General features: G+C 34.6%; 1 protein-coding gene across 1 annotated transcript in view; it reads left to right on the forward strand.

Moving 5' to 3' along the window:
* The first annotated feature begins 516 nt into the window (after positions 1-516).
* The window catches only part of LOC134535810 (protein pellino), a 298,764-nt gene continuing 286,390 nt past the window's right edge, over positions 517-12,890 (forward strand). Inside the window, exon 1 of the mRNA XM_063375094.1 lies at positions 517-851. Within this exon, the coding sequence (XP_063231164.1) occupies positions 832-851 (20 nt within the window). The 5' untranslated portion in view covers positions 517-831. The remainder of the gene's footprint in view (positions 852-12,890) is intronic.

Raw genomic sequence — 12,890 nt, forward strand, 5'->3', positions numbered from 1 at the left:
ATATATATATATATATATATATACAATTCAGATGTTAACACACAAGTTATGATTATCAATACAATTTAAAAATTCATCAACAGAATAAAATGTTTTTGAGATAAGATATTTAAAATTTTTACTTTTACTTTTACATAGTTGTTTTAAAGTTAATGGATAATTATTAAATAACTTCAAAGCAGTATTATATATGCCTTTCTGCTGTAAAGTAGTTCTTGCCCGAGTTATATGCAAGTCATCACATTTTTTAGTTTCGTATGGATGTATTGCTGAATAGTTTGATGGAGTATTGATATTTTAATTGGAAATACTGTTATTATCAATATTATTACCTCGTAAAACCTTCTATAAATCATTACCATGTATGCACAGAGTCGTATAATAAGCATACGACTAATCATTACTGTTTATTCTGTAGTTTATTTTTCATAAAAACTACTGCCTAATGGCGTTTCAAATTTAACACTTTAGTAACTGTAGCACTTCTAGTAGGAAAAGAAAAGCAGGCTCTAAATCTTACTGATGTTATTAGGAACCTACCTGAAATGGAACGAGAATGTTTGTTGTTGTTAATTGTTTATTTACAGTTTGTATTTGAATTAAACAATGTACGTTTCGGGAAATAAGTGACGGGTAAACTTGTGGAACGTAAAAAGATAGTCATAGCAGTGTGATAAAACTGAAATTGGTGTGATTTACAGACGTGGTTTATATATGCATTTGATTCGAATAAACCTTGTGTGAAGATTAAAGCGCTATTTTTCTTTCGCAAACAATGATTTATTGTGCAAGTTTTGTGTGTGAATAATGGATAAAAACGATATTTAAATAATGCCTTTGCTACCTGCATTGTAAGTATCATATTGCTTGTAGTAGATAGTCCATAGGTGGTATTGAAAGTTTAACGTTTGTGTTGACATTTTTTTTTGCTTGTGGTTGACTAATTTTTTGTGATTCTCTAATAATTTATCTGGTAATTGTCAAGGAGAAGGGTGCATCTTAAACGATGGGAAAAAATTACACTGTGTAATTGTTAAGAATAAATAGGTACTCATCTGAAAAAAGTTTTTCGAAAATGGTATTTTTTAGTATTACTTGCCCTGAACAACGCAGTTACGTTTTTTAAATGTTGCAAACCTACCTTAACAACAGTTTACAGTAATTGAAATGTAGTTAACCTAACACTCCATTTAAACTATTTTGCTGTATTTGCTAACCTAACACAGGCAATGTCTGAATTCAAGTATGAGGTTGAGTACTGGTGACCTTGCATGCTTCACTTGCCCTTGTGGTGTACTTGACAAATCTGGATGGGTTCAATATTTAGCCTCTAATGTTATGAGCCAGGTTTGCATTTATTTTAAACAAATGAGTTTTATCAGAATAATAATTTCTGACAAATTAGTGTCACACCAATTTATTGTAAAAGTTCCATATCACATAACCACATTTATTCCTCGATCCTGATGGCATGGTCCTGTATATTTAAATTTTACGGTACATGATGCTTGCTGTTTTAATTTAGTTTGTTGAAAGAACCTGAACATAACAAAAACTTGTGATATAACGATGAATCATGATCGTTAATTGAGTACAAAAGAAAAAATTCTCACAAGACCTGATTTAATATTCAAGTTTTTGTTTGGCCAGGATCTTTTGATGTAATAAATTAAAACAGGAAGCATCATGTACCACATGATCAATATATACACAATCAAGCCATCAGGATCAAGCACTTAACAGCTTAAACAACTTCTTAAAATAATAAAGTAGGTTTTGGTTAGGATAGCTAAATTTTAAAAATGTACTGTAAAAACATTGTGAATGGTTGGTTATTTTATGTCATCTAAATTAATTATGCCTTACATATTTATTATGTATTAAATATAACCCATCTGACATCTCACTTTGCAAGAATCAGCAGCATGTGGGAAAACATATCCTCAGCAACATATGTATAAAAATAAATAAAATTGTAACCATTACTACAAAATACGAACAAACATTAAGTAACTCACTGACACGACGACTTACAACCTGTCATATCAACTTCCACATTTCAAATGACCCGTTCAAAATTTATCAGATGTTTGCTGCTCAAATTAATAACTTTGTTTTTACTACAATAATTACGATAAATTAAACTTTAGAATACTATATGTCAATGATCTATTTTTACTGAACTTAAGTCACCAACCTTTCTTTGTATTTATGATTACCTAAACAAATAAAATCAATATGTTAACACATGTGTAATAATACAGTCTTTTTCACAGATTATACAATTTCTTCCATCATATTCAGCATGGAGAAAAACATATTTTTCCATGATCATGCTAGTGGAAAATATTTCTGCTTCATGTAATGAAATAATACAAATTTATCTCGATGTCCTTTAACACGATGATTATTATTATGATTTATTGATTAGCCTTGTAACAATTAACATATAGTTTGATAAATATATAACAGTCTACAAGTTTATTGCACTTGGCATGATGCAGCATCCTTTTTCATTATTTTCTTTCTTTTTTTTCATTAGCCTAATAGCATGCTAAATGCATAAGTTGTTTGTATTATTATGGATTGGAGTCTAATTGTTATGTTCGTTAAGGAATTTCTAGATATTTTTCTTTAAAATAAATCATCAAATTTAGTACCTAAATGTGGAAAAAATTCTGAATTTGCCATTTTTTATTTTTAGTACAACAAATGTAACTGTTTTATCATTGCGATGCAAAGAGGCATTTTTAATTCTGACTTAATTTTAAGAAACGTGATCGTGAGGAAAGATATTATGAAAACCACAGAAATTATTCGGTAAAAATCATTGAAAATGAGAAAATATAAATGTGGAATGCTTAAAAGTCCTTTAATGAAAACCCCTCGAAGTATAAAGTTTTTAAAATTACAGTCAAATAAAGTTAGCCTAGTTGCTTTTTTGAAAGAAGGTGAACTAGCAAACTAAATAATTTTTTATAAAATTTTGCAATTAATAATTAACTAGTTATTTTTATTTTAGCTGTTTTGTTGCTACAAGCCGGTTTTTTACCCATGAAGTTTTATATTTTAGGCATACTTGTTTGCAAGGTATGTAATCTTCATATTTACATTCCATTCTTGGACATGACACAATTGTCATTCATGTTCTGTAATTATGTTGCGAACATTGTTTTGTACCTAACTGTAACTTGATAAATAATTAATTTTTTTTTTGAATTTTTGGGAGCAGTCAAATTTTACATTTTATTTAACCGAAAGATGCTTCTGCCATATTTGCCTGTACTTTCTTGTGGATTTACAATGGCACCAGTTGTAAAGAAATTGTACGGTTTGTGAAACAAATTATGATGCGTAATAAAAAAAAGTGTCTGTCATTTGCGTAGTGTGAAAACGGAAAGGTTTATTGCACACCTCAAAATTATTATTTATTAAATTCAATTTAATTTTTTAAAAATAGTTTTTTTTAGAAATTTTTAACTCATGTTGTGAGAAGAACAAGAAAATTGTGTGGCTTAATCAGAACATTCGAACATTTTAGGGACATTGCATAAAATGTAAGGTATTTAATTTAATTAGATGTGATTTGCAGTAAAATTTGATTGTGTGAAATAATATTTAGAAACTAGAGATCTTATTAATTCTGTTCATGCATGCAGCTTCATCCAGTTCCGAAAATTTTTATCTCATATATTCTTTGTGTTTTTTTTTTGGTCCTATCATAAAGTTATTTTGCCTAAAGTTTTATATAATATTTAGGAGTTTTACAATAACTTTGACATTGCTGACCCGACCACAGTCTGGAAGCTGTTGAAGATGATGGTGATAACTTTGAATAGATTTGATACAATGCTTAATAAGAGAGTTGTGATGTCCCCCCCCCCCCCCCCCCCCTTCAATCCCCATCATTCTACCCTTGAGCTAATGGTTGGTGTTAACAAAAAACCTTTTTCGGTACTACTACAGTGAAACCTCTCAAATCCGAACCCCATGAATCCAAAAACCCGGGAAAAAGAGAGTTTTTTTTGACAAATTTAAGTTTGAAAAACACACGCAAAAAAGAGAAACTTATTTAATCATAACAAATTATACATTTTATATTATAACCTTATTTTACATAATTAATTGAAAATTAACAAAGCACTACAGTTAGCATACCTAACAAAGTGTAAATGTGTCTACATACTTACATCATCCAGGATTGAAAAACAGTAAAAGTTGGTTATGAAATTCTTCAGGTTAATCACTTTGCAAAAAAAAAAAAATGAAAACAATAGAAACACACAAAATATCACATAATCTTTCACTTGAAATCAGTTATCTTCAATTGTAGAGGCAATTGCGCGCCAGCGTCGCATGAAGATGACATCGTTTGGCGTGGCTGCTGCATGTTTTACGAAGTGCAAGGCAATGTCTATAGCAGAGGCAGCATCAGTGTAAGTCACAATGACTGTCAAAGTTTCTTCTTCCTCACTGTCACTATCTACATTGCCGTCATGTTGACTTTGGACCAGACTCACTATTTCATGTTCACTGCATTCTTCATTGGCATCAACTCTTGCCCACTCCTCTAGACAGTCTTCTCCAGCATTCTCACAACCTGGTACTTGCTGAACAAGATGAAGGAGCTCAGTGTTATCGTCTTGTGTGACAGGTGTAGGGGTAGGTGTTTTCTGGAACTCAAGTCTAGACCAAAGCTTCTTCAAAGATCTCCGCAGTAAGTTCACACTTGTATTTTGCCATGATTCTGCAACCCAGTAAATAATGTCTCTTATTGTAACTTTCTTCAGCTTCTCAAGGATAGAAAGAGAACCATTTTCTTAAATAAGATATCATAAGAGCATTTTTCGGTAGCTTAGTTTTATATTCTGTAGAACACAGTGATCCATAGGCTGCAGAAGCTATGTCACATTGGGAGGCATAAAAACTGATTTTATGTCCCAGCATATCAGCCGCATATCTGAAGGGTGAGATGGGGCATATTCTTATCAGAAGTAGAGCTTGAGGTGGTAGTCCATGTTCTTCACTAAACCTTTTCACTGACGGAACAAATTGCTTGTCAAACCACTCCTTAAAAAGAGAACCCATGCCTTGTTTTGATTCCTGTAATACACAGGGAGAGAATTCATATTCGTATTCTTAAAGGCTTGTGGTTTGGAAGATTTACCAATCACCATCAATGGTAGCTTGTTTGATCCCACTGAGTTAATGCAGGCTAAAACCATAAGACGCCGTTTGTTCATTTTAAAACTCGGCGCAGAAGATTCCTCTTGAGAAGCAAGACATTTAGTGGGAAGGTCTTTAAAGTTCAACCCAGTCTCGTCTGCATTGTAAATTTGCTGTGGCGAGTAGTTTTCTGAGGAAATCAAATGACCAAATTCGCTCAGGTATTTTTCTGCAGAAGCTGTGTCAGCTGATAGCTTTTCTACGCTTATCGACAGTTGTCTAATCCCATGCCTTTTCTTCCGTCGATCCAACCATCTGTTGCTAGCAGTGAAAGTCGAATCACAGTTCATTTGTTCGTTAAGCCGTAATGCTTTCTCTTGAATTAGTGGACCACTATTAGGCACTCCTTTCTGTCGCTCTTGTGAAAACCACAAAAAAACTGCTTCATCAATTTTATTTTTTTCATTTACGGAAACTGTTACGTGATGGCGTTCTTTTAAGGTTTTATCACGTGTTACATTGCAAAACTGTTCAATTTTGACACGATTTTTTTTTTTCTCCAGTCACTGATTGTTGCGTTACCAACACCAAACTCGCCATCCAACTTTGTCAGTCTTTCCCCGGCGTCCAGATGCTTTTAAAGCTTTCAGTTTTTGTTCTACGGTATAAGAACGGTGTTTGTTTTTCGTTTGCTTGCCATAATTTAAGATCAAAACATTAATCAACACCGTTCACTTAATTAAAAACTCAACAATAACAACGTAACTCGAACAGAAACAAAAACGAACATCACACAAATGAAACAGTGCAGTGACAGGAGAGACGCACAGAACAACAGACGGGAGCTGACTAACTACAATACTGTAGTGGTCTATTTTTAGCGCAGGCCTGCCAAACGACAATACGGTCAGCTACCTTCCCGCCGCCTGCTCACCATTCAAGGTCACTAACCTCGCTCGTCGCGCGCCAAAACCAGCCTGCCTCGCTCAATGTACAGCCCTATACCGTAACGAGGGCTCGTTATTATGTTATGGATAGTTTTCGGCTAATCCGAACAGGCTACAGCCCCTCATTAGATCGGATTTGAGGGATTTCACTGTACTTCTAAAAAGTATGACAACTTCAAACTAATGTATTATTTTTTTTTTCATATTAAGTGAGTTATGATGTTTTTTTTTTTTACAATTTATTGAATAATGTTTTCTTATTTCTAACCTCTTGGTCAGATATTGCCTAACTCGACCGAGATTTTACACATCTATGTTTTATGTCTGTTTTTTTTTCTCTGGAATTACGGCAGTTCTTGTGTCCTACATAAAAGTGTATGTATATACATACGAACATACATAGATATAATATTGTTACTATTTATAATATGGGGAGAACTGGGTTCGTAAGGGATAGCCCAATTAAGTTTTATTACAGTTTTATTGATTTTTAATATTCACATCAATAATAAATAATTTTACTTAAAAATCCCTTATCACCAATTACTCGCATGTTTATTCTCAAGTCACTTATTGTTTGTCTAGTTCCGCAGTTCGCACTCCTCAATGGAGCTAGGCTCAACAGTGGTTCGCCCCTTACCTCGTACCTGTACACACACAAAGTCTTGCACCATTATTATTATTATTAGAAGTGCTGTATATATGTCTTTCGTTCTTCGTACATAATGTCCGAATCTGTCCTAAAAAAAATATAAATATTTTCTTCTTAAACTTTGGTTCGTCTACTCTTCTTTCGATGCAGAATTTGCGGGTGGGGGAGAGGAGACACACACACAGAGAGAGAATGACGTGACGGGCAGTAGCGCAGACAAGAATTTTGTTCAGGTGTGGGGCGTTATAAAAGTCTTCGAATGAAGAGTAATTAAGAAGAAGGAAAAAAAAAATATTGTTATACAAATTTCCCTGACGCCTAAAGAATGTTGTTGCCTGCCAGTGAAATTTACGGTTTCGTCAATTTTAACGAATCAATTGCGTGGTTTTTGAATATTACGATCTTAAAGAACGTGTTCAATTGAAGTGAGTGACTGCTTGTATAGGCTGGTTGGTATTTGGGGAGGGCGGTGACGGGCGGAGACTCGAGGCGAGGCATGAATGGCGCGGAACGCGGCGGGCCGGAAAGAACGGGCAGACGGGCAGGCGGGCCGCGCGCGTGTCTGGACAGGTCGGCGTCGCTACCTCGGCCGTCTGTAGTGCTCCGGGGACCGGGCGGGGACTGACAGGGCCTCGCGCGACGACCATGGTGGGCTGCTCGCGGCGCGTGGACCTCGACGACGGCATGGAGTGGTCCGTCAAAGTCTTCGTGCGGTGAGTCCTTCGCCTCTTCTCCAGTCCGCCTACCCGGTGCGCAGAGCTTCAGGAAAAACAACGCGATTTCAAAACTACTCAACATATCCGAGTGGGGATCTGATTACGAAAAGCATTTAAGAGTTCGCCGAGGGCCGAAAAATACTTTTGATTTCGGATTAAGTTTTAAAACTGTAGTTTTAGAAGAGTTAAAATGGCTAAAACGCATGTTTTCAGAGTAATTTTTAGGTGTAAAACACCCAGTAGAGATTCTTGAAAGCACTGAAGGGACTTGCATTGCATTACACCTTTATCATAATTTCTCGGCCGTATAATGTTACGGTCACCGCTCAAATTTCACAGCAATATGTACCATACCATCTTGACTGCTAGAAAAATATAACTTTTATTTTCAAAGGAAATTGTTTTTAGTCGTACACAAATTTATTGTAAAAATAAACCTCTAATTTTTGTAATTTTCAAACAGAATTGAAAAATGTCTATCGCCAGATAATAAAATACTTAACTATTAACTTATAAACACGTATTGTAATGTCACTACATGTTATTTGTTGCAGGTTAGAGATGTCCTGTATTAATGTTAGGTAGTTACTTTATTTTTATAGTACGAATGGTGCACTGTTCAAAATAATGGCACGTCTCGTTGAAAGCTCATTATGCAATTTTTTATATTAAAAAAGTATTTTAAAAGTCACGTCACTGGTATGAATTACAAATAAAATTTTGAATACTATTTAAAACACGTAGGTTGAGCAAGCGTAAAATGCTAATGTTATTCTGACTACTAGGTACTACAAAAATTTTTGAACATTACATTTACTAGTTTGTTAACATTGATGCCTTATGTGGTAAATTTTCCGTACCATAGCTTATTTATAAACGTGCGTGGTACACGAGCCTCGATAATGGTACTGGTGGTGTTTCGTTACATACACGAACATGCATATACGGAAGACTGTTGGGTTTGTAATTCACGCGACTGTCGTACACCCGTTAGTGCGTTTAGTTATCGAAATGGCTGACGCACTATTTCATTATTTTTGTTCTATGAAGTTCCCCTATCATCTCAGGAGTTACTATTTGTACTTCCTAATCAACTTACGCCTAACTATGTGCACAGTTGACCATTTTTAAAGTATGCACTAACTGACTAAACTCACCCCGTACCCGACACACGCCCACGCCAGTGACGTCAGCGCAAGAGCCGCATGTGCTTCGGACTACGTGTGGATGATGAACGAGATTAGTAGGAAGTGGCATGACGTCACACTTACGTTCATGCCTGTTCTTGTTATCGGAACTGGTAATTTTATAACGTACCGCCTGGTTATTATCATTTTGGAGGTTTTGTAAACGCGGCATTGGAATTTTAAAACTATTTCCTTGCCTGAGGAAGAAGTCAAGGATTAACTGGTGCGTTGGTAACGGTAAAACCTAGGCCACATTCGCGATAGCACGCAAGCAGCATGGAAATAGCACGGTCGCACTCGCTTACCACAGAATTGGAAGCTACATTCGCAATCAACACAACGGTTCGACTAATTCCAGCGTTATTTCCCTTCTTTATTTTTGTGGAAATTTTCGTTTTCAAATGTTTGAAATTTGTCGTCTTGTATGAAACAGTTGATTACCTAAATTCAAGCATTTGATTTCGCCATTAAGTTTTGAACGGCAAGGGATGATGAACTACAAAGCTTTGCTTCGCAGATAAATACCACGTGTAAATTAGTTTTACTTGTTAGCTTTGGAATGCCCATGTCAAAACAATCGCAAGCTACTGTACACGGCTAACGTATTGTATGCTGATTGGTCGCGCACACAGCACGGAGAAACGTTAGCAGTTGGAATTCAGTCGGATTCCAGCGACACAAAGGCAGAGGGCGGTGGGTTTGGAGGAATTGAGAGAATTATTGACTTTTTTTCGATGCTGTTGAAGAGGCTAGCAGAACTCTCCTGCACATGATCAAGGAATTAATTTTGCCTGGAACTGCGGTGTAAGCGATTGTTGGCTAGCGTAACGTAACGGGTGCGAACCCACAAAGGTTTTCGCTCGTGTAGGGAATCGATCCAAAATCAAAAGTTTGGTTAGGTTAGATGAGTGATATTTAAATTAAATCACATTATCTAGTATCAGAATTTAGTTAATAATAATAACTAAAACGCCTTTTTTTGCGGGATATTCAAGGTTTAAAAAAATGCATTTGCTGGGTAAGTCGCGTCGCCCACGTAGTGACACACCGAAGCCTCTTAATTAATACAGAATATGGTTATAAAAATTAAATTGATTAATTTTACATTACTATGCCAATAATTTGAATAAGTAGTATTAAAAATAATCATTATAGCGAACAATTTTTATATGTTTACTAAAACATTTTTTTTCTTAAGCGCATGTATCACAAGTCCATAGTACGCAAGACACACCGATTTAAATATACCTAATGTCAGAATAAACTGCTTCGGCCCAGCTAGTTCCTGCTAGGATCGACAAGCATTCAATAAATCTCGTTGAAATGGGGACGTTCAGAGGCGTGATATATGTATATTTCAAATTGAACAAATATTACAAATGGTAAAACAATTAAATGTCTGACTGCGGTGTTAGAAATTATAGTATATTTACAATATTACAGACTCTCTCAACGAATTATGTACATAAGAAGCATGTGGTATTCCGACTTGAGAGGTTGCAGCTACGTTAGGCGAAAAAGAATGTTCAAGTGTTAAAATTATTGTTAGTAAATACTCGCAAGATGATTTTTGTGAGCAGATGTGTGCTTTCCGAGGTAAAATCATCTTCTGAAGAAAGTTACCCTTGTTTTAATTCATACTAAACGGGGTGTAACATCTGTTGTCACATTTAACTTGCATAAGGTTCCCTTTCCCCACATTCCGTTTGTTTACAAACCGAAATCTTTGTGATCATAGCAACGGGCGTAACATGGCTTCAGCGATTCCATGGCATGTCATCTCCTGTATATTCCTGTCGCCTGCACTAAAATGCCAAGAGACAAATGAATTTTAGCATATGCTTTATAATCGTATGAATGTAGAACATTGAATTTATAATTTAATTTTATAATAAATACCGATATAAATTCATAGAAACTTCGTTATAAAGAAGTTGTTATTTAATGTTAAAAAACTACCATAAAATCGAGTGTTTTAAGTTAATCTATGAATAATTATATAAAGAAAATATAAAATGACACTTTAAAGGCTAGCCTACAAATGATTTAGCACAGAAAATAGCACACGCACAGAAAATAGAAACGAAGTTTTTGAATTGCGCCACCTACACTCGAGCACAGCATACGCACGGGAAAATAGCACAGGATCGACGCACAGAAAGTTGACCAACTTTTAATATTCTCTGTGCGTGTGCGCTGTGCGCTGCTCGCTGACCAATGAAAACTCGCTTACCACCGAGGTCATGCGCAATTGTAAATGTTAAATGCGTACGTAATTTGACTAGACTTGTACATTATTGTTTTGATATTATGCGCGGGAAGTTAAATAGTCTCCTTCAATTACAACATGAATGAAGAGACTAATTTCGACATAAGTTTAGTTTGCCTGGTTGAAAGCAAACCAATTTTGGTAAATATGTAGTGTAGCGGAATTTGCGGGAAAAAAAATGTTAAAAATCCGAAAATATTTTTATTATGCTCTTTTTCTTCCTCTTTTCATTAACCCTGGCGGAGATAAGAAATTCCAAATACTTTAGGAGATTTCGCCGTTTTTATTTTGCAATACAAGACCTGTACTATCATTCGAACGTCGCATTTTTTTATTTTGCCGTGTGTTCGTGAATGCTTAATTAATTTAAATGGTCGATTAGGTCACGTCAGTTACATTATAAATACTGTCAAACTAAGCGGACATTAAAAATAATATTAATTAATTTTAATGATTGTTTAGTTTTAAAGTATTTATAATGTAACTGACCTGACCTTGGTATTAGATTATTCAATAAATTACCATCAGTTATAAAAAATATGTACCAATATAATTTATTTAAAAAGGAATTATTTCTTTATTTAGCACATAAGGCTTTTTATAATATAGACGATTATGAACAGGAGGTAGCTTCGTAATTTTTTTTATGTATGACTTTTCTTTTATATATAATTTCTTTTATATATAATATATAATAGGTACTTATTCATGGAAGAGCAGCTGTTATATTATATTATTTTAATTTTGTAATGCTTTTAATACTGTTCTTGTACCTGTTTATGTGTTTGTATTTATGTTTATTTGTATTTTTTTTGACATATTCTATACCATTGTATGGTTTATTGAATGAAATAAAAAATCAAATCAAAACAAACCGGGACAAAGGATGAACAGTAGGAACTCACGTAATTTTTTTTAAAATTTATTACTTGTGCAACATAATCCAAATAACAAATAATTTGAAACGTTAAAACCTCACCTAAGTTAGAGGCGGGTAAACAATGGTGAACGTCGCAAGAAAAAAAATTTTCATAAACAAGAAACAATTTTGAATGCCGCATGAATACACAGGCATTGTGATGAAAATTAAAAAATTCCATATCTCCTAAAGTATTTGGAATTTCTTATCTCCGCTGGGTTTAATGAAAAGAGGAAGTTAAAGAGCATAGAATAAAAGTATTTTCTGATTTTAAACATTTTTTTTTCGCAAATACAGCTACTCTACATATTTACCCCAATTTTATTTGATAAAACCCTGGCAAGGTTCAAAAATGAAGAAGCCAAGAAAAATGCGTGGCAGGCGGTCGTTGATGCCTTGTGCGAACAAGGAGTTCATATCAACTATAAGTATTCTGTAAATGTATAGAATTACCTTGCAAGGCGTCATATATTTTAATTCAGTGTTTCACATTATTTTCATGCCAGTTTACCTTAATGGCGCCAAAATGACATATTTTCATTTAGTGTTGTTTACATTTTTTAGTTATATAGTTACAATTTTTATAGCATTTTAGAACTACAGATAGAAAGTTTCTGTGCAGAAAAAAGTGTTAAATACGTAAACATGCCATACAATGTAAAGGTCTGTAACATCGTACCCCTTCGAAGGATACTCTGTTTAAGGTTAGAAGTGTACGATTGTTCAGAGACCTAGAGGGAAATTGTGATTTTTGCTAACTTAAACCAAATTATTTTCCTTTCCATTCATCTCACATAGCGCGCGCAAAACAAACACATATATCAGCTGTTTTCCTCTGACAAGCCTACCAATACATGTACACTATTTTTCCTTCGCTGCACTTCCTTTAATTTTCGTAAATATTTTGTATAAACTTCCGATTTCTCTGTGCGTGTGTTATTTAATTGTAGGTTGAAGTTCTGTGCTGTGCGTGTGCCCTGTGCGAGTGCGTGTGCTATTTTCTGTGCTAAATCATTTGTAGGCTAGCCTTAACA

The sequence above is a fragment of the Bacillus rossius genome, chromosome 10 (genome assembly GCF_032445375.1).
Source record: "Bacillus rossius redtenbacheri isolate Brsri chromosome 10, Brsri_v3, whole genome shotgun sequence".
Taxonomy (NCBI): domain Eukaryota; kingdom Metazoa; phylum Arthropoda; class Insecta; order Phasmatodea; family Bacillidae; genus Bacillus; species Bacillus rossius.